The sequence below is a fragment of the Humulus lupulus genome, chromosome 6, assembly GCF_963169125.1.
Source record: "Humulus lupulus chromosome 6, drHumLupu1.1, whole genome shotgun sequence".
In the NCBI taxonomy this organism is placed as follows: domain Eukaryota; kingdom Viridiplantae; phylum Streptophyta; class Magnoliopsida; order Rosales; family Cannabaceae; genus Humulus; species Humulus lupulus.
The window spans coordinates 218,984,278-219,008,217 of record NC_084798.1 but is presented as its reverse complement, the minus strand read 5'-3'; the positions used below and the strand labels follow the sequence as shown (position 1 = coordinate 219,008,217).

Sequence of the window (23,940 nt, the reverse complement as noted above, 5' to 3'; positions counted from 1 at the left end):
TCTAATTCTCCTTTCTGTTGTAGTGATAAGTTTGTTGATAGTAGATTATATTATATGTTTAATATGATGTTATTTTAATACGTGAAGTTTAAGTTTCATTAAATTTTTATCTAAGTTATAAAATGTATGATTTTATTATTTTTTAAATAATGATCATCGTAAAATATCTGAAAAAATATATTATTTTAATTTATTAAATTTTATTTAAGTTTAAGTCATGTTTGTCATCTACGCTTAAATTTAAAAATATTTGGTTTTATTATTTTTAAATAATTATCATGGTAAAATATCTAACAAATATCTTATTTTAATTTGTATAATTAGTTTTTTTTTTAAAAAGAAGTTTGTAGCTAGTTGATTGTAGATTATTTTATATTATATGTTTAATGTGATATTATTCTAATACTTGAACTTTAAGTTTAATTAAATTTTATTTAAGTTATATAACTTATGGTTTTATTATTTTTAAATAATTATCATTGTAAAATATTTTAAAAAATATCTTATTTTAATTTATTTAAGTTTAAATCATGTTTTCAATCTACCGATAAATTTAAAAAATTTTGATTTTATTATTTTTAAAAATTATCATGGTAAAATATTTTATTTTATTTAAATTTAAATCAGGTTTACAATATATAGTTAAATTTAAAAATATTCTTATTGTTAAATATACGAATATTCTGTTAAAGTTATTAACGGAAAAAAAAATGTTAAAAATAAAAAAAAAAATCGTTATCTCCACACTTTTTATATAGAAGAGATGTATTAAGGTTAAATACGTACTAGTTACACAAATGGGAACTAGAAACATAATGACTTTGTTGGAATTGAAATTAAGAAGAATTATATTACACATTTCTCCATTGTATCTACCGAGTCCCCGATAGGCTAATGTGTGTTAAAGATAATGGAATTGTATAAGATACAATATTTCAAGTGTTTATTTTTGGAGAACATAAAAGTTAGACTTAGGCTATTATGTCAACATTGTAAAGCACAATAAAGAATAAGAATTGTATGGTTATTAAGCAAACCCTATCGAATTCTCAAGTGAAAAGTTAGTGGAGATGGTTCTTGTAGATGCATCTTAATTCATCATTGAGATATTGTTGAGAGGTGGGATTTGAGCATATATGGTTTTATTATTTTTAAATAATTATCATTTTAAAATTTATAAAAACATCATCTAATAATTTTATTATATCGCCTCCTTCAGTATATTTCAAAAGTTTTTGAATTCTTTTCCTTTCAGCCATTCAACCTCTTGATAAGTCCAGCACATTTTTGAACGAGTCTTCAGCCTCTGCTGAACGATTATTCAAATTATTTTCACCTAAAAAGCTATTATTTTTATTCAAGTAAAATTAAGATCATTTCATCCCCAAACTCTATAAATAGGACCTAGTACTCAGCCATTATTCATCTTTTGCTCTAAGTTCAGAGGCTGCAAGTGCTAAGTGAGTGTGAGAGTGTAAACACCTGGGTTGGGAAATCATAAGCTTAATCATCATAAGCTATCAAACACTTGGGGAAGTAAGATTTTATAGTATTTCGGTTTGAGGTGTAGATTGGTCTTACAAGTCCTTGATCACCAGTTCTATCAGGTCTCCTTCTAGTTCTATGTCCTCAATTTTGATCGGTACGCCTCGTACTATCCGTGATGATAGAACTACTTTGCCCGAAGGCAACTCGGTTACAAACCTAGTTCTAAATCTTTCACTAGGTTTGTCTAGTTTTTCTATCATTCCTAACGAGATATACGAATGAGTGGCTCCCGAATCAAATAATACATGACATAAGTTATTGAGGATAGAAACCTGACTTGTGACCACCTTGTTGCTAGCATCAGCCTCTCCTTGGGTTAAAGCAAAAACCCTAGCAGGAACCATCTTTTCATCCTTCTTCCCTTCTGGCTTTTGCTGAGGACAATCTCTTTTACGATGCCCTTCTTGACCACAGTTGAAACACTCCTTGGTGTTGGCGCGGCATTCTCCAGGATGCTTCTTCTGACATTTAGCACATGGCGGGTATTCCACGTAGCCCGGCCTATTTCCCCCATTATTCGTACGTGCCTTCTTATCACTGTCGAATTTCTTGTTATCAGGATGCCGTCTTTTCTGGCCGTTATCGTTGTTGCTGGACTGATTGTTGCCGTTATTGTTGTTGTTCCGACTGGTCTGAGGTTGATTCTGCGGTTTAGGTTCAGGCTTACTGGCTTCCTCTTTGCGTACATTGGCCTGCAACCTTTCTACTTCGATTGCCGTCTCAAGAACGTCAGCATAGGTAGTGTTTCCCGGGTTTGCTAGCTTAACCCCCATCTCGATCTTCGGTCGAAGTCCTCTAACAAACTTGTTCACCCTTAGGAAGTCGGTGGGAACCATCTCTGCCGCGAACTTTGCTAAGCGGTCGAACTGACGAGCATACTCTGCCACTGATAAATTTCCTTGCTTCAAGTTGGCAAACTCCTCAACTCTTGAAGCGAGTACAGCTGAGTTGTAGTACTTTTTGTGGAACAGCTCCACAAATCGGGTCCATGTCATGGTGGCAGCATCATGGGATTGCTGTGTGACAGTCAAAATCCTGTGATCCGTAAGGGGAAAGACCGGGTAAGCTGTGCAATCCCACACCGCCTGGGGAAGGTCAAGTGTAATGATTCTAAGACTGTGTAGGTATGGGACTACACAGTTGAAGAGGGCTTAAATGGATTGATGGGTACTACCTGTATCAGGAAGGTGCATCTTCTTTTCGGTAGCCTATCACTTGAGAACTCCATGGTTAAGCGTGCTTGGCCTGGAGTAATCTAGGGATGGGTGACCTCCTGGGAAGTTTTCCCAGGAAGTGTGCGAGTGAGGACAAAGCACGCTGGAAAAACTTGTCTTGGTTTGTAGGGCCAATCGTCATTCCAGAAAGCAGCCATAGTGACGTGGGGCGTCACATAATGGTATCAGAGCCTTGACCCAGCCGGAAGTGTGGCCGACGGGGACGTCGGGCCCGTAAGGGGGGGTGATTGTGACAGTCAAAATCCTGTGATCCGTAAGGGGAAAGACCGGGTAAGCTGTGCAATCCCACACCGCCTGGGGAAGGTCAAGTGTAATGATTCTAAGACTGTGTAGGTATGGGACTACACAGTTGAAGAGGACTTAAATGGATTGATGGGTACTACCTGTATCAGGAAGGTGCATCTTCTTTTCGGTAGCCTATCACTTGAGAACTCCATGGTTAAGCGTGCTTGGCCTGGAGTAATCTAGGGATGGGTGACCTCCTGGGAAGTTTTCCCAGGAAGTGTGCGAGTGAGGACAAAGCACGCTGGAAAAACTTGTCTTGGTTTGTAGGGCCAGTCGTCATTCCAGAAAGCAGCCATAGTGACGTGGGGCGTCACATAATGGTATCAGAGCCTTGACCCAGCCGGAAGTGTGGCCGACGGGGACGTCGGGCCCGTAAGGGGGGGTGATTGTGACAGTCAAAATCCTGTGATCCGTAAGGGGAAAGACCGGGTAAGCTGTGCAATCCCACACCGCCTGGGGAAGGTCAAGTGTAATGATTCTAAGACTGTGTAGGTATGGGACTACACAGTTGAAGAGGGCTTAAATGGATTGATGGGTACTACCTGTATCAGGAAGGTGCATCTTCTTTTCGGTAGCCTATCACTTGAGAACTCCATGGTTAAGCGTGCTTGGCCTGGAGTAATCTAGGGATGGGTGACCTCCTGGGAAGTTTTCCCAGGAAGTGTGCGAGTGAGGACAAAGCACGCTGGAAAAACTTATCTTGGTTTGTAGGGCCAGTCGTCATTCCAGAAAGCAGCCATAGTGACGTGGGGCGTCACATAATAAATTGTAATATCCGTTTTCCCGGAAGGGCAATTTCGTAATTTTCCCATTGTGTGCATCCTTGTCATTTTTTTTTCTTTTCCTTTGATGGATTATTGGATATGTATGACTTCCAATGGAAATAAAATTCATGGTTTCTCATGTTTGAGTTTTTGTGGAATCACAACATGAGAATAATGCCAAGTGAATAAATAATGGCTCGGGTTAAGTTATTTTATTTATTTAAAAATTTTATAATAGTAATTATTATTATTATTATGAGCATAATAGTAATAATAATATGCTTGAAATTATTTTATCTTATTATGTGTAATTTTTTTATTTACCATAATATTAAATATTAGAATTTGTGAAAAGACCATAATACCCTCAAGTTTGGGATTGATTCAAGGGGCATTTTAGAGACTTTATTTCTTCTGTTTTAACATGATTAAATATTCATAAAATTGATTAAATTTTTGAAATTTAACTGATAATATCAGTTGTGGAACTTAGTCAATTTATTTTATTTTTTTTTTAAAGAAAATAAATAAATAAATTCCTTGAAAAGAGGATTTTACCACTTCAAACGCTAATTTATTTTTTTTTAAACCTATTTCCAAAACGTGTTACCATGATAATCTGATGAAGAAATCGTGGGAATATTGAGGGAATCAAAGGATTGAAGAGAGAGAGTGTTCTTATCGTTTTTTTTTTAAAGAGAAGAAATTTTTGAGTTCTTGCACTTGGGAAAAATCTGGGCAGTAAAGAGCATTGTAGAATCATTCTAGGGGAGGAAATAAACATTTTGAGTGTGAGAAATACATTTATAAAGCCTCGGATTGTGATTCACCATTTTTATCCAAGAAAATGCATATTCTTGGATAATTTTGGATTTAAGTGTGTTCAAGAGTGTATGGTGTGTGTGGTTGGTGATAAACAAGCTTAGGGGACTCCAATAATCGGTTTTGACGTGAAGAAATGGGCTGAAATGGTCTAGAGCAAGAAAAACTAATTTTGAGCTCCATTTTTGGCGGTACACCGGACTTGGAGAAGAAGACTTCGGAACAAGGGGTTACGGACATCTTTTTGGGCTGGGGTCTATTGATTTGAAGTTCTGGACATAAGGGGATCATTTTCCAAGCAAGAGAAGGATTGGAAAGCAGCAAAAGTCAGCCATAGAGTCTTAATAAAATAGACTTGTGGATTAGGCAAAGTTAACTGCTGAACCACGTAAAATTCTTGTTGCTCTACCATATTATTCATCTGCGCCATAGTTCCTATTGTTTAATTGCTCTACATTTTAAGTTCGAAAAACGGCGTCAATATAATACTTATATTATAATATAAATTTAAATATTATAAAATGTCATTATACTAATAATATATAATATATATAATGCATAATCTTAATTTTTATTAAAAAAATTATCATTTAGGTTTAAAAATGTTATCATACTATATATATAGATATATATATTTTAAAAAAATTATAAATAATATTTTGGTTTAATTTTAATTAAAGATAATATTTTTTATATATAATATTTTTTATTTGAAATTTATATGACAACGATACAAATTTAATAAATATAATTGGAAATTTCTATAAATAAAACTAAGCAAACAATTTATATTGAACATTACTTGTATCTGATTACTTGTATCTGATAGATCCAGAATCAAGTGCGGGAAAATAATCTAAATACTCTGCAACAAGAAAATCGGAACGACAAAATGCTTGAAGAAAACCATATATTAATCTATAGGGTACACTGCAAATGAAAAATCAGGTTTTTGCATCTTTGTTTAATTATTATAGTGAAAATATTGATCATATATACAACATTCCGGTTAATTTTGGTTACGTTATATGAGGGGCAAAAGAGAGATTAGGTATTTCTTAAAAAACAAAAAAGTTTAGGGATAATATATCAAGATTTTATTTTTATAATAATTATATATATTATCTTTCTGTTTTTATTTAAAAAAAAAAAGTCAAATACGCCAATACATAGCATTACTTTTTTGGCAATATTTATTTATCCATTTTTTGTTTTCAATAATTTTTATTTATATTTTTATATGGTGTTGTCTTCTAATTTTTTTAAAAATATTCCAAATAATATTCAGTATCGAAAATAAAATTTAAATAATATATTGTGCATATATATGTCTATCTTTTTACTATTTATTAAATATTATTTTTTGGCACCATAAATTATTCAGAATTCATCTTTTGTAAAATATCGTAAATAACTATAATATATAATAAAATTACGATTATAATAACAAAAGAAATTTGGGTTGCAATACATTAATCGTTACCAAAATAAATATATATATAACATACTATAAGATAAATGAAAATATCAAAATGTAGAGTTATAACATATAGCTTGAATATCCAATATACTTGAACATAGTTTTAACTATTAATCTCTATAGTTATAGGATGCATGCATGCATATATAAGCTATAAATGCTATAACAAGTCAATTGAAATATTCAAAATGTATACACCATCAAAATATAATCAAACATACTAAAACAGTAATTAATATAGACTTTCATTAAAACAAAATTGCATAGTTAGCATTGTTGCGCAGTAAAAAAAAATGGAACGCAAAGATTTGTGGTTAATAAGATAGTCACAAAGAAACTTTCAAAAAGGAAGTTGGCTCAACAAAATCAAGATTGTCTTTGTTTTGTTTTGTTTTGCTTGACTTACTTTGTCTTCGTTTTGTTTTTCTTGGAGAGTTTTCTTTGATCGAATCAGTTGACATGACATAATGTATTGATCAGAAGATATGATCATATTGAAAAGTCTTAGATATTGAGTTTCTTAATTTCATATATTGTGTCTAATGAGTCTAATAAAAGCAAAATTATAACATTTGTTAATAGCTAGATTGAAACACATATAGTACAAGAAAATCTACTTATGAAAGTGTGTAGTATTCAACATAAAAGGTACATATATATTATTACATTGAACAAAAACTTTGATACAAACAAACAAGAAATGCAACATGATTATTCGAAACCATTATCCAGAAACAACTACTACAAAATTTGAGTATTAATGGAGTTGAGAATCAACCCTCAATGCAATCGCATCCTTGAGTTCCTTTCTTGTTTCATCAGCTCCTTATCCCAAAGGTCATCACTAACCAATTAGGTTTTCTTGCAATCACAATTTTCCCAACAAACGATCCAATTAAGAATCCACATCCATATCCTATCGCAACAACTTTCCAGCCAAATTGAAAAATACAGCTTGACTCTTCTTCTGATGATGGAAATGAGTGTTCTGGTGGACTGGAGTGTCCACAAGAGTTTTGTAGTGGCATACCACATAATCCCACATTTCCCTCGTAGGAACTGGCCTCAAAGGTACTGAGATGATATTGTGGTATAGATCCTGAGAGTTGGTTGTGTGAAACATTGAAGTATTGAAGGAAAGAAAGTTGGTCTAACTCAATAGGGATCTTCCCTGAAAGAGCATTTTGAGAAATGTCTAAGGATTCAAGAGCTCTTAGATTACTCAGTGATGATGGAATTCCACCTTTGAGATGGTTGTTGGATAGGTCAAGAGAATAGAGCCCCTTCAAGTTTCCAATGGCTTCAGGAATTTCTCCAACAAATTTATTGTTGGAGAGATTTATAACTGCAATAATATTTTGGATCTGCTGATAGTATCTATGCCTGCTCTTGACTGCTATTGTAATTTGGAAAGGGTATTGACCAAAAATATGAATACTACTATTTTCTTTGAATTCAAAAGGTACAATTGCCATCATATATTCAAAGTCTTCAGCGCTTGTACTTTCCATGGCCTTCCAACTCTGTATGTATTCAATTGGCAGTCTTCCATTGAAGGAGTTGAATGATATATTAATTATATGTAACTTTGCAAATTGACGATGGTTTGTTTTGGGCTCCCTTATAACTCCATGGAATTCATTAGCTTGCAATATAAGAAGTCTCAGCTCTCGAAGACTCCCCAACCAATAAGGGAAAACATCGCTGAGATTATTTCTTTCAACGTTGAGGTAACCAAGCATGTTACAATTCGTAAGTGATTTTGATAGTTTCCCTTCAAATAGATTATAACCAAAATCAATAAATGTCAGATGGTTTCCTTTTGTAAATTGGGGAATGTTGCCTGAAAAAGAGTTGTTTCTAAGCTTTAGTATTGACAATGACTTACTAAAGTTACCGAAACATTGGGGAAGCTTACCACCTAACCTGTTATGGGACAAGTCAAGGAGTTTTAGAAAACTACGACGACATATTGTAGGTGAAAGTTCTCCTATCAAGGAGTTATTAGAAAGGGTTATGGCCTGCAAGCTTTCCATGCTCATGTTCCACATCCAATCTGGTATTCGACTAGCAATATGGTTATCTTCAAGATCCAAAGACTGAATTTGTTTTTGATGTCTAAGAAATTCAGGAAAATTCCTTAAATTGCATTTGGACAATTGTAGAGATGTGAATTGTGGAAATGTTTCATTTATCTCATGAGGACTAACAAGTAGTGACAAATTATTTTGGGATAGAATAAGGGTAGTGAGGTTTTTTAGGCCATTAAACATGTCAAAATTCATAGTTCCGCTTAAATTATTATCATTCAACGAAAGGGTTTCTAAATTTATGAGTTTTGAGAATGACAAAGGAATTGGACCACTAAATTGATTTGAGGACAGGTCGAGAAAAGTGAGCTGAGTTAGGTTTCCAATGAAAGAAGGAATTTGTCCCACAAGGTTATTATAAGAAAGGCCGAGAGAAGTGAGCTGAGTTAGGTTTCCAATGGAAGGAGGGATTTGTCCCACAAAATAATTATTAGAAAGGTCGAGAGAAGTGAGTTGTTTCAGCTTACCTATGGAGGCTGGAATCACTCCTAAAAAGTTGCAACTTGTACCATCCAACTCAGTCAGAGAAGCAAGTTTTTCAATCGATGACGGTAGATCCCCAGAGAAGCCAGTAAATCCTAATAGCAATGACTTGAGAGAGCACTTTTGGTCAAGTACCACAGGAAATCTTCCAGTGAGATCCTTGTTGAACACCACATTTAGACTTCGTAAATTTGGAAGTTGAAAAATATTGATTGGGAATTCACCTGTCAATTTGCAATCCTCCAAGAGCAGTGATATCAAGGAAGACAAATTTTCCAATGATTTAGGCACTGCCGATGATATGTCAACACCACTGAGATGAAGTTTCTCAAGGCTTGTCAAGTTTGAAACAAGGGTCTCCAAATTGTTATCCGACAAATCAAGATTGGATAATTTGGATAGTTCTGAAACTTCTGACGGAATTTGACCAGAGAAGACAGAGAATGATAGGTTGAGATTAGTGAGCATAGAAAGCCGCTTGATAGCACTGGGTATTTGAGAATACTTGAAATCGTTGTCTGCAAGATCAAGACTCTGAAGATGAGTCAGATTGAAGAGGCTACTAGTTGAGTCAATAGAGCCGTAGAGGTAGCTGCTGCTGAGATCAAGGCCGATGACATGGCCTGTGATCTCATCACACTCAACCCCATGCCACATGCAACAATTTCTTGTGTCTTCTTTGTTTGTCCAGAAGGCAACCTTCGAATAAGAAAGAGATGAAAAACTAGAAACAGACATGTTGATAATAAAACTTTCCTTGAACTGCAACAACGAAGACCTTTCATCATCATGGCAAACTGGCTGCGAGAAAGTGAACCATAACAAAGTCAGAAAGAGAAAACCAGTGAAACTGAAGCGAAGTATTAATGATCCCACCATCATATGACTAATATAATATATGTAGTGGTTTTATATGTTTCACACTTTGAGACTTGTGCTCTGCTATTTATAGGGATAAAAAAGCATGTAGTCCTTTCTTGTCATTGGCGACTGCATGATAAAATACAGTTCATCAATTCAATGACATGGATACAAATTAATGGGTTACACATGTAAGTGACTGTTTAAATTATTAAAGAATAAGATTTTGACAAAATAGCTTACAATGGTCAATAAATAGAACAATGTGATATATATATATACATATATTATATACACATGAGATAAAATATATTGATGCAATGATAAAAGCATGGGAAATGCAGAGAGACTAAATCTTGTTTGGCTATTTAACTAGAAAACAGTAGGTGTGTTCTACAAAAAAGTATTTTCTATTCTATAATTTTTAAATTATAATGTTGGAAACAAAAAACAATCCCAAACGCTCTCTTTATTTCTACAGAACTTTGCCACATAGCAAATATAATATATTAATTTATTTGATTACTTTGAAGTCGCCTAAATTGACCAGTTTAGCTTTCGGTGGAGCCTTACATTAAACTCATTGGAAAAAGTAGAAAAAATGCATTGGAAAGTAGAGTTTATTTAAACACTTCTGCTTTTTAAAACTTTTAGTGGCAGAACATTTTTTAAAACATTTGAGTTGCGCGTGTTGTTTATGTGCCTCTTTATCGTGTCGTGTGACGAGCAATACTGCTAGCACATTTCCTGCATTCACATGGCAGCGTTTTCGCTTTAATACTTTTTTTACATGCCACATCGTCATGCCAAATTTTAGAGAAACATACACGTATAGTGAATTCCTGATGGATTCACATATTTTACTCAATACCTAATTTAATCACTCCTCGTTGTCAGTATTGATTTGGTTTCATATATGTAAAAAGTGTATAAGGCATTGATATATTAGGCGTGGACGTGAGAGGCTGGTTGGAGAGTTGATGCAAGGTGCTGGCAGGTGAGGACAGGTGGCGCAAGCTGAGGATCACGTTGCTACTGTGGACGGCTGGAGCAGGGACACGTGGCGTGCTGGGGCGCAGACAGCTAGCGGCTGGAGGAGAGTAAGCTGGCGGGCCTGGGTACTATTGGGCTTCCTTCTTGGGCTTTGATCTTCAAAAATACCATTTTCTCTTCTCTTTTTTTCAGATTTAATTATTTTATTTTCTCTTCATTTCAAGTGTCAAAATGCAACTTTAATTCCTACAAAATAATAATAAGTTAAATCATAATCAAATATTTTCATTTATAAAATAAATCATATTAATTCCATGAAAATATTAATTAAAACTTAATTTATTTTGACTATTAAAATCAATAAATGTGTATTTTTCACCACTAATCAACCCCATGCAGCCGTGTAGTGGGGTTAGCCGTCCAGTCAGTAAAGTCATCGAGTTATAGCGGAGTTTACCCCTTTGGCACGGGAGGTGAGTATTCTCTGGGCCGCGGAGGCCACCCGGGGATCATGACCCCACAGATAACTCGATGGCTTAGTACAAGTCCTTATGAGGGCGAATTCCCCATGCATCCGTACAGTGGGGTTATCCGCCAAGTCAATAGAGTCATCGTGTTTTAGCAGAGTGCACCCCTTTGGTACAGGAGGTGAGTATTCTCTGGGCCGTGGAGGCCACACTGGGATTAAAACCCAACAGATAACACGATGGCTCAGTTATATGTTTTCAGTATGTTACGCAACACTTTGACTTATGTGATTATGCTAGACGTGTTGCTCAGTTTGCAGTTTCTAGATATGCATTTTTGTTATGCAAAGTTTGTTTTGGATAGTAGAGTAATAAGTTGTAGCTAGCTTCCTTACTGAGCGTTATAGCTCATCAGTTACTCTGTGTATGTAGGTAAGGGCAAAGCTTAAGGAGCAGTGCAATAAGCTGGAGGGGATTCTGTCTGACGTATGCATACTGTGAAGCAACCGACCTGTAGGGTTGTTAGGGTTCTCTTAAGTTTTCCGCTAAGTCTAGTAACAGTTTTATCAATTTCATGTTTACTAGTTTTACTTAAAGAAGGCCCTATGGCCACAGACTATTTCTTAAGTTACGTTTAACTACATTTTCTTTTTAAAACTATGGGATCCCATCCAAATACTATTTTATTTCAAAGTACTCCAATGCAAAATTTTATAAAGTTTACTTTAAAGTTTATTTAGTTCTCAACGTTCGATTTTAACCAAAGTTGACCGTTAGGGTCCAATTGACCCCGAATAGTCATAGTCGTATTTCAGTAGATTTAGTTAAGAAAAGTCGGGTCGTTACAGGTTTGGTCAAAACGGGATTAAGTTCGTGGATCGAGGTGAGTCTCAGGGTAATTTGGTGATTAAAGCGTTGCCGAGAATTAAAGGGTAACAAGATATGGATTATTGGTGTTTGAGAATATTAGAAATAACAAGAATTGGAGGGTGTTAATTATGATTAACGAAATAGTGGAAAATGATAATTTTACCCTTGGGCGTCTTTAGAAACCTTTAAATGACCTAGGGGCAAAAAGGTCTTTTCACCATATGTTATATTTAAGCCACTGAAGGTTGTAGAATGTTGGAAAAACATAGCATAAACTCATTCTTCCCGTACCTCTTTTCTTCTCCTTTTCCTTTTGAATTTTTGAGCTGTTCTTGAGGATTCAAGCTAGGGAAGTAGATCTTGAGGGCCTAGGATTGTGTTCCACAATTGAAGAGGATCCTAATCTGAGCTTGAGGTAAGTTTCTAGCAATTAATACTCTGGTTTTCCCTATTTTTGGTTTGGTTTTCAGCTTGGTTTTCTAAGTTGGTTAATAGGAATTGATGGGAGTTTTTGGCTAGGGTTACTTGGGTTGTGATGCCTAGGACATGTGTAGATGGTTTTTGGGTTCATTTGAGACTTAAAATGAGGTTTTGGAAGCTTTTGGTTCAGGTTGGAAATGGTGTAGTCGAAGGGGGAAATTTTTTGGGCAAAGCTGGCTGTGTGTAGCACTATAGCGCCCAGTTGGAGTGATGTCGCTGACTTGATTGCTGGGGTGCTAGTGTGGTATCACTACAGCGCCTGCTCCTTCATATTTTAGTTTTAGGCATTTTTAAGGGTTTTTGGCTCGGGGTTTCAATCCTTAAGGCTCGGGATCAAATCTACTCACTGTTTGGGTACAATTCGGGGTCTCGAGAGTGAGGTTTAGGTCAAGACCCTTTCAATGTTAATTTTAATTAATGGATGTTATAATTGGTTATGAGTAAGTAACCATTTAGAAATCAAAAGGTCGATCGTTCTCAATGGTCGTTCTTTGACTATTTCTTGCTCGAACCAGAGGTAGGAAAACTGCACCCCATATGTCACATACATGGTTATTCATGAGGCATGTTGAGTGTATAAATGTGGACATGGATTGCATATCAAATGCTTAGCAAGTCTTGCTTACTTGGGAATGGCACTGACTTACTAGTCAGAATCGCCAATGGTGTCAGAATTAGTTGTGAAACTATGCCTTCACTTCTACAAAGTTGAGCTTTCTTGAAACCCAACCACGACAGTCAACTCTGTTGACTGTCGTAATTGCTTAGCGGGACTCTACGCTGACAGTTAAAAACTGTAGGCATAGAGATCAACGTCGACGACTAATAACTGTCACTGTTGCTTTTGACTGCCACTATTGACCCTAACGCCGACAGTTAATTCGAGAACAATGCTCACAGTTAAAATGTGTCGCTATTTACCCCAACGCCGACAGTTAATTCGAGCCAATGCCGATAGTTAAAATGTGTCGCTATTGACCCCAACGTCGACAGTTAATTTGAGACCAATGCCGACAATTAAAATGTGTCGTTATAACATGGTTGACCTGCTTGGGCACACTGTGGATCTTGGACACATCTTTTACTCTCACCTATAATAGGACCTTTACAATACATTCCGGGACATCAATTCTTGAATTCGAAAGCACTACAGTATTCACCAGGCACCATAGACCATTTTCAGCATCATTCAGATTCATATCAGTTTCATCGGGGTTTACTCGACCAAAGCACCCCACAACCATCGCCATTGCTACTACAAACACTACTGCAGTTATAAACTTCTTCATTCTATCCTTCCTTTTTAGAAATAAAAATCTCATATAGTTGTTCTATATTCTAATAATTTTCTCTTCATGGCCACTGCTATTTATATATAGTCGAGCATTTATTCTTGTAATTAATTGCATCTCCACTCCAATTTAATGTGTGTCTATGTTATGATATTTTATAAATAATATAGGAGAAACGTGATTATTTCTTTCATAGTTAGGTGAGACTAAATATTTCATATTGAAAACGTTTATACATGTCACCGAATTTATATATTAACTGACACACATGTGATGTGGTTTCAGTTATATATATATATGGAAACTGAGTATTATCAGTATTAAAGCTGAGGCTGTGGTAGGGTCCCTGGCAATCTCTGTGGTTTTTCATTTTCTTGTATTTCTATGTCACACAACTGTGAAGCATTGATCGATTCTTAAAACCACTTAATATTCTGAGTGAATCAATAACAAAATGAAAGAAAATTTTATTGAATTTTTCATGTGCATGCTTCTTCATGGAAAAGCTTGGCATCAAGAAATATGTAATTACATTAATAAATTAATTTCTCTTGTATTTTGATCGATAGGGTAAAATCAAGGTTTATATGTTGCCCTTTTTTTTTCGTTTTTTTTCTTTTTTAATTTCCAGATGTCCCTTCTAGAGAATGTTTTGTCCTCAAAATTTAAAAAATTACTTCTCTTCTCCCATATCTGTACAAGCTAATGATCGATAGGCCTTTATATCTCATTTAAATACTTATTTTATAATAAAACTAGAAAACATAGCACACATCCCCAATCAACACCATTGTTTCTTTTTTATGTTTTCAATGATTCAAGGCTTAGCTAAATAAAATATTCACTTAAAACATTAATTACTGTATTTTGAATAGATCTTGGCATATTTTTTAGTTTTTTTTTTATGATTCTTTTAAAGTTTTAAAACTTTGAAATATGCAGAAAATTGACTTTGCTCAATGGTTGCTTGATGGTGCTCAATGAAGCCTTAAAAATCAAGAATTTCGTGAAAAAAATGACTTTTCTCGATGGTACTCGATATTGCTCGATGGTGTTCGATGCAATATTTGCAAGAGGCATAATTTTTCACTTAGGTGTCTATTTGAAGTGATTATTTTTTAACTTTGGGTATTTTTTCGAGATCAACACGTTTGAGATGTGTATATAGTTTAAAGCTTAAAAAAAAATATACCAAAATTCAAAATATTTTCTCAATTTTTTTATTCACATTATTTGATTGGGAGCACGATAGATACGACAATTTGGAAAAATGAAAAGAATTTTTCTTAACTCCGACTCGAGTGGAGCTATTATGTTCGTATTTTCATTTGTGTAACTTGTAAAATATGCATTAACTACTCACATATTAATTTATAAAGAAATTATCTAATTTTTTTCATAAACATCAAATTTTTAATAGTCTTCTAGCAACATAATCAATAAGTTTAAGGATAAATGCTTATTTGAACCATGTGTTTTATCGAAATACAAACTTAGTACATTTTATTGATAATTATCAATCGATACCCTTTTGTTGACGCGGTTCTTCGCCAACAGGTAATTCAGAAAAGAAGAGAAAGGGGTTAGTGCTAATGTTGAACCGTAATAGACATATGATCTTGGAAAAGTGAAATGGTGACTCAAGACACGTTTTTTAAGTGGTTTGAAGGCTAAAATCCTTCTACTCCACTAGTTAGTATTATTGCTATATATTGGATATTTGATTACAGGGTATTTCTTACAAGAGATAATCCAACCCCTATCAACTCCCAGGGTCTCCATATTTATAGAAGAAGGCACCTGGGAGTTGGTAAGAAGGTCATCCCGTGACCTTCTTACCTATCGTATCAACTCTGTGACATTCATGATTAATTCCTGAACCTGACACATAAGTGTGATCAAATCAATAGGTAAGGAGATAATGGGCTGCACGGCCCAACCCAGTCGTGGGTGTCTGAATACGCATGTTCCTGCTGCGTGTCCGAGAAGTCAGGGGCATATCAGACACGTGATGTCTGATATGTGCACGTTTACCTTGCGTGTGTTGAATTTACAAAGAGTCATAGCCTCCAAATCCAGCTCGTACCATGAGCTGGATACCTAACTCGACCTTCGGCCTTCAGAGTCCGGACTCAAGTCTTAAGCAATCTTGGCGAACCCTTGGGTTACCTCGATCTAAGGAGGTATGATCTTATGACGGCAGCTACGGTTTTGGGGATATCCACGGCCTAATCATGATTAGGCCGCAGCTTAGCTCGCTAATCAGCCCGTGGGAAAATCAGGGCGTACACCTTTGTTTGTAAAAAAACTAAATAGTTTGATACCCTTCGTGTATTTAAAGCTTTAATATTCTCATATTACCCCTCATTTTGATGATTTATTTAATTTTAAAATATTTTATTATTTTTAAATGATTTAAATATATTTTCAGAATTTTTAAAATAAAATAAATGTTTAATCAAAACTTTTGAGCAGGTGGAGGTACTGTGGATGCCACCAGCACCTGCTCCAATGTCAATGAGGGGTAATATATTATATGTTTAATATGATATTATATTACATGTTTAATATTATATTATGTGTTTATTGCTAGTTTTTTTTTTTGAAAATAAGTTTGTTGCAAGTTGATAGTGGACTATATTATATTATATGTTTAATACGATATTATTTTAATACCTGAAGTTTAAGTTTCATCAAATTTTTATCTAAGTTATAAAACGTATGATTTTATTATTTTTAAATAATGATCATTTTAAAATATCTAAAAAATATATATTATTTTAATTTATGAAATTTTATTTAAGTTTAAGTCATTTTTACTATCTACGCTTAAATTTTAAAATATTTGGTTTTATTATTTTTAAATACTTATCATGATAAAATATCTAACTAATATCTTATTTTAATTTGTATAATTAGTATTTTTTTAAGAAGTTTGTGGTTAGTTGATAATAGATTATTTTATATCATATGTTTAATGTGATATTATTCTAATACTTGAAGTTTAATTTTAATTAAATTTTATTTAAGTTATAAAACTTGTAGTTTTATTCTTTTTAAATAATTATCATCGTAAAATATTTTAAAAAATATCTTATTTTAATTTATTTAAGTTTAAGTCATGTTTCCAATCTACCGTTAAATAAAAAAATATTTGATTTTATTATTTTTTAAATATTATCATGATAAAATATCTAAAAAAATATTTTATTTAAATTTAATTTGTTTAATTAATTATTTATTTTATTTTATTTAAATTTAAGTCAGGTTTACAATATATAATTAAATTTAAGAAAATTCTGTTAAATATAAGAATTTTCTATTAAAGTTATTAACAAAAAAACTGTTAAAACAAAAAAAATTCGTTATCTCCACACTTTTTATTTAGAAGAGATGTGCTTGTGTTAAATACGTACCACTTACACAGATGGGAACTAGAAACATAATAACTTTGTTGGAATTGAAATTAAGAAGAATTATTCTACACATTTCTCCATTGTATCTACCGAGTCCCCGATAGGCTAATGTGTGTTAAATATAATGGAATTGTATAAGATACAATATTTAAGTCATTATTTTTGGAGAACATAAAAATTAGAATAAAGAATAAGACTTGTATGGTTATTAAGCAAACCCTATCGAATTCTCAAGTGAAAAGTTAGTGGAGATGGTTCTTGTAGATGCATCTTAATTCATCATTGAGATATTGTTGAGAGGTGGGATTTATAGAAACATTATCTAATATTTTTTTTTACCATCAAAAAAAAAATTCTGAGTCCTTAGCAACATAATCAAGAAGTTTAATTATTAAGCATACCATCTCTACAAATTTTTTCGAGCCATTACATACATCTCTACTAATGGTTTGATTAGTAGGTCGGGATGACCATAATTGATTTATTATGCTGTTAAACTATTACATACATGTTTATGTGAATTATTTTATAATATGATGTTAAATGCATGCATGTGGGTCCACATTTTATTATAGGGGCATTTTGGTAATTTGGCTCGTTGAGGGTATAATTGCATATGTGTATGCATGTCGGTGATCTATTTATGAGGCCACATTATAATGTGGATTTGTTCGAGCCATTCGGCATGAGACGATCTTTGAGTATAAGTTATCGGTTTGGTCATAATGGGATTAAGTTCGTGGATTGAGGTGAGTCTCAAGGTAATTTGGTGATTAAAGGGTTGCCGAGAATTAAAGGGTAACAGGATATGAATTATTGGTGTTTGAGAATATTGGAAATAACGGGAATTGGAGGGTGTTAATTATTATTAACGAAATAGGTGGAAAATGACAATTTTGCCTTAGGAGTCTTTAGAAACCTTTAAATGACCTAGGGGCAAAAAAGTCTTTTCACCATATGTTATATTTAAGCCATTGAAGGCTATAGAAGGTTAGAAAAACATAGCATAAACTCCTTCACCTCGTACCTCTTTTCTTCTCCTTTTCCTTTTGAATTTTTGAGCAATTCTTGAGAATTCAAGCTAGGGAAGTGGATCTTGAGGGCTTAGGATTGTGTTCCACCATAGAAGAGGATCCTAATCTGAGCTTGAGGTAAGTTTCTAGCCATTAAAACTCTGGCTTTCCCTGTTTTTGGTTTGGTTTTCAGCTTGGTTTTCTAAGTTGGTTAATGGGAATTGATGGGAGTTTTTGGCTAGGGTTACTTGGGTTGTGATGCCTAGGACATGTGTAGATGGTTTTTGGGTTCATTTGAGACTTAAAATGAGGTTTTGGAAGCTTTTGGTTCAGGTTGGGAATGGTTGAGTCGAAGGGGGAAATTTTCTAGGCAAAGCTAGCTGTGTGTAGCACTATAGCGCCCAGTTGGAGTGATGTTCCTGACTTGAGCGCTGGGGTGCTAGTGGGGTATCACTACAGTGCCTGCTCCTTCATATTTTAGTTTTAGGCATTTTTAAGGGTTTTTGGCTTGGGGTTTCAATCCTTAAGACTCGGGATCGAATCTACTCACTGTTTGGGTACAATTTGGGGTCTCGGGAGTGAGGTTTAGGTCAAGACCCTTTCAATGTTAATTTTCATTAATGGATGTTATAATTGGTTATGAGTAGATAACCACTAAGGAATCAAAAGGTCGATCGTTCTCAAGGGTCGTTCTTTTACTATTTCTTGCTCGAACCAGAGGTAGGAAAACTGCAACCCATATGTGACATGCATATGGTTATTCATGAGGCATGTTGAGTGTATAAATGTGGACATGGATTGCATATCAAATGCTTAGCAAGTCTTGCTTACTTGTGAATGACACTGACTTACTAGTCAGAATCAGTAATGGTTTCAGAACTAACTATGAAGCTATGACTTCACTACTACAAAACTGGGCTTTCTCGAAACCCAACCACGATAGTCAACTCTATTGATTGTCGTAATTGCTTAGCGAGACTCTACGCCGATAGTTAAAAACTGTAGGCATAGAGATCAACGTCGACAGCTAATAACTGTCACTGTTGCTTTTGACTGACACTATTGACCCTAACGCCGACAGTTAATTCGAGACCAATGCCAACAGTTAAAATGTGTCGCTATTGACCCCAACGCCGATAGTTAATTCGAGCCAATACCGACAGTTAAAATGTGTGGCTATTGACCTCAATGTCGACAGTTAATTTGAGACTAATGCCGATAGTTAAAATGTGTCGTTGTTGACCCCAACGCCGACAATTAATTCAAGACCAATGCTGACAGTTAAACGTTGTCGCTATTTACCCCAACGCCGACAGTCATAAAATGTCGCCAAAATTCAAATAAAAAATCTAAAATTATAATTAATGAATAGTATAATTTTAAAAATAAACTAAATTATGTAAATATATATTTATAAAAATTATGTATTTATTAAAAACTTTTAAAACTATATATTTTTTTGTTTCTAAATTTTTCATATGATTAACTTTTGTATTTATAATAATTTTTATATCAAAATTTAAATTTATTATTCTTTACACATATTTATAAAGTTAACTATATTATTTTTTAACATATTTATAGAATTTGTATTAGTTAAAAAAGAGTTGTTTTATTTATTGGAAAAATATTGTAAAAAAATTAATGAATAATATTATTTAAAAAATAAACTAGATTATGTAAATATATATTTATAAAAAATTATGTATTTATTAAAAACTTTTAAAACTATATTTTTTTTTTGTTTCTAGATTTTTCATATCATTAATTTTTGTATTTATAATAATTTTTGTATCAAAATTTAAATTTATTAAAGACTTGCAATGCAAGTCTTAAAATCTTTTAATTAAAAAAAGGACAAGAGACACAATTTTTTCAAATTGGGGCTGTGTTTTTAATTGAAAAATCGAATTGGGCCTTTTTAGTTTTAGGCTTCATTAACTTTTTCAGCTGCAATCCCATAATTTTTTTTTTGCAAGCGGGAAATACCAAATTTTTGGGGGCGATACTAATTTTTATTTGGATCCAATATGACTAAAGTGTGAAAAACTCGTTGTAACAAAAAGAAGAAAGAAAAAACATAAACCTTTGAGTTTCAAACCTTATGGTCTCAGCGACAATTCATGCTTCCGCCTCTCATCCTCCATGCTTTTTGCCTCTCTGCTTTTCTTCATCCCTCCTTTTATCTATTCTCGTTGGTGGTCATCACAGACCTAGAGCTCCAGCGTTCCACGCATCACGTACGGTTCATGCAATTAATAATACAATTGTTACATGCAATAACTAAAACTCATTAAAAAGTATAAATATGTTACAAGATTGTAACAAGTAGTAACAAAACTATTACAATAAGTAAATAATTATTTACAAATTTGTAAACAACAATTACAGATTAATTCATAACAAAAAAAAGTCTATTTTTGTAACAAAATTTTACAAAACTAATTCACAAATAAAATTATATTTTTCAACTAATAGTTGCATAAATAACTTATATATTTACTTAACATAATTGTAATAAAAATTTACTAGTTTTATAATTTACTAGTTATTTATTCTCCCAATATTATTCGTAACACAACGTTACTACATCTTGTTATTATTTTAATAATTACTCATATTTTAATATTATTTAAAGAGATTAATTTTAGGGAAATTCACAAAAATACATTAACATTTAAAAAAAATATGAAAAATACGGTAGATTACAAAAATACGGAATTTTCATGAAAAACACGGAATGACAAAATTGTAAATACGGAGTAGCAGTGAAATGCAACATTTTTTTGTTAATAGTCGTTACAAATTCGTAAACATGTATTACAGATGCGTAAACCAGTTACATAAAAATATTTTTGTAAACAACATTTACAAATATATAAACAAGTTTTACAGATTTGTAAACAAATTTTACATTTTTGAAGACAACATTTACAGAATAATTTGTTGCTAAAATATTTTATTTTTGTAACAATGGTTTACATAACTAATTTTATAACTAAAAAAAATATTTGTGACTAATATTTTTAAAAAGTAAGTTGTGAATTTAGTTAACATATTTGTAACAAAAATATATAAAACTAAGTTTGTAACTAAAAGAATTTTATAATTAGTATATACAAAAATGTTAAATTGCATTAAACAAGTAATATATATATATATATATATTTGAAAAAAATTGTAACAACTAATAAAGAAATAGATTATATTGATTAAATATATAATATTTTATGTAAGCATTAATATTTATTTAATATTAATAATTAGATTCATAAGAAAAATTAATTTATTTATAATTATTATTATTATTATTATTATTATACCAAAAGTATTTATCAATTTATTACCCAAGAGAAAAAGAGAAAAAAATTTAATGTATTGATACTTTTTTTAAATATATAATATGAAAATTGTAATATTTATATTATAGAAATTAATATAATTAAAATAGTTTAAAATATAAGATTAAAATTGTATTGATTTGACAAGAAATATTAAAGTGATTTGACTTATAACATTTAAAATAAAAGTTGATTTGACAAAAAAGAAACATGGTGGTTCAAAATTACATATCAATAAGATACGGATATGGAGAAAAAAACATACATGTAGTTGGGAGGAGCATAATAATTTTGTAATTTTTTTAAATTACCGTATAAAACGAATTTTTTCTTCAATGACCGTGTATGATGTAATTTCCCCAATATTCTTGTCTTGTAACGAGGGCTCCTCTAGCGTAGCGTTTTGTCAATTGAGCTTGGTCAGCAAGGCTACATAAATGTCAATGTCAACCCAATTGGCTTGCAAGTTGCCAATAGGGCTGTGCATAAATTTTTACAACCCGCCCAACCCGAATAATCCGCCCAAACCAATCTGAAAAAACCGCCAAAAAAACGCAACCCGAATAAACCGACCAAAATTTAAACCGCCCAATTGTTACATTGGGCGGGTTGAAAATAATTATCAACCCGCCCAATTAAGAATTTATTATTTTTAATATATTCAAATAAATATATAAATTAATTAAGTTTTGTTTTAATTTTTTTACTATAAATTTAAAATATTGTTTTAAGCTTAAAAAGATAAACTTCACATTATTAGTACTAGTATTTAAAAGAAAAAAATTACAAAAATGTAAAAAAAAAAATACCACTTTTGTGTTGGGCAGGTTGACTCGCCCAACCTGCCCAAAAAAAATACAATTTCGGTTTGGGTGGGTTAACCCGACCAACTCGCCCAAATTATTGGACGGGTTAAAAATTTTATTTTTCTTAATTGGGCAAGTTACGGGTCACTTTTGCTAACCCGATTATGACATTGAACGGGTAAAAATGCCTTGTAACCCGACCAACCCGCCCAATGCTCAACCCTAGTTGCCAAATGCACTGAAGTACTTATCAACCTTGGTCAGCAAGGCAATCACAGAGTACTAATTAAAGTTAAACTTGGATTTGTTTTCCTTATAGTCAACAAAGTTGGCTTACCTTGTTAATATATCAAGTTCCATCAATACGTATATATATGGGAGTTTCCACACTACACTACACAACCAACCAACCAACCTTTTCATTTAAGAATAATCAAGTAACTAAACTCACTCAAGATCTATCACCATGACTGATTTTATTCATCAGAATCCGGACGGTAGCTATACCCGAATCTCAATGCCAAGCACCCCGCCCTCACCGGACCCAACCTCTCTCTCTGCAGTTCTATCCAAAGATGTGACGCTTAACCCGACCCGTAATACTTGGGTCCGAATATACTTGCCCTCGAAAGCAGTACTAGCAGACAACTCCTCCACTACTACAGCCCATAATAAGCTCCCTCTTATTGTCTACTACCATGGCGGTGGCTTCGTCTTCACTCACGTTTCTACATCTCTGAACCACGGTTTCTGCGACACAATGGCTGCCCAACTCGACGCTGTGGTGGTCTCCGTTGAGTACCGTTTGGCCCCGGAGAGCCGGCTCCCGGCAGCATACGACGACGCCATGGAGGCGCTGGATTGGGTTAAATCCACGGACGAAAGTTGGGTGCGCCAGTTTGCCGACATCTCCAACTGTTTTCTGATGGGCACTAGTGCTGGTGGCAACATAGTCTACCATGTCGGAGCGAGTGCGAGTGCGCCCGCATCCGTCGAACAACTTGCGCCGTTGAACATCCGAGGGCTCATATTTCATCATCCTTTCTTTGGTGGGGTGGCCAGGACTGACTCCGAAATAAGGGGTGTCGACGATCTAGTCATTCCTCGAGTCACTACGGACCTGCTGTGGGAACTTGGATTGCCAATCGGTGCTGACCGCGATCACAAGTATTCCAATCCAACCGCCGATGATCAATGGTCTAGTAATTGTGCTCGAATCAAAGAGTTGGGGTGGCGTTTGTTGGTTGCCGGGGGTGATCGTGATCCTGTGTTTGATCGCCAGATGGAGTTTGTGGAGAAGCTCGAGAAAAATGGGGTTAGTGTTATCTCTCATTTTTTCCCAGGAAATCCTCATGGGGTGGAGATTACGGATCCAAGTACAGCTCCGGTGTTGTTTGTTTTGCTTAAGAAATTCATAAATAATGACATGTGAGACAACTTGTATTATTTTTATTTACTAGTTCCTAATTATTTATAATAATAAGAGTAAAAAAAAAAGCAATTTACAAAATATTTTTGACAATAAATAAAATCAAAGTGATTAATATTATTGCAATCATATTTTAGGTAGATAGTTAATTCAATTTTTTAATATTTAGAGATAAAACAATACAATAACAAGTTGTTGAAACTTTTGATAACATACTTAAAATGTAATTATTATGACCCGATCAAAAAAATTATAATTATAATTA

General features: G+C 33.5%; 2 protein-coding genes across 2 annotated transcripts; one reads left to right on the top strand and one right to left on the bottom strand.

The window, feature by feature from the left end:
- Positions 1–6,952: 6,952 nt before the first annotated feature.
- LOC133786096 (receptor-like protein 7) lies at positions 6,953–13,628 on the bottom strand. Its single transcript, XM_062225311.1, has 2 exons — positions 13,488–13,628; positions 6,953–9,508 (listed from the first exon to the last, which is right to left on the bottom strand). Exons 1-2 carry the CDS (start codon positions 13,626–13,628, stop codon positions 6,953–6,955), a joined length of 2,697 nt encoding a protein of 898 aa, XP_062081295.1.
- Positions 13,629–22,712: 9,084 nt separating this feature from the next.
- Positions 22,713–23,678, top strand: LOC133786095 (probable carboxylesterase 120). The gene has a single exon (XM_062225310.1). It carries the CDS (start codon positions 22,713–22,715, stop codon positions 23,676–23,678), a length of 966 nt encoding a protein of 321 aa, XP_062081294.1.
- Positions 23,679–23,940: the final 262 nt, after the last annotated feature.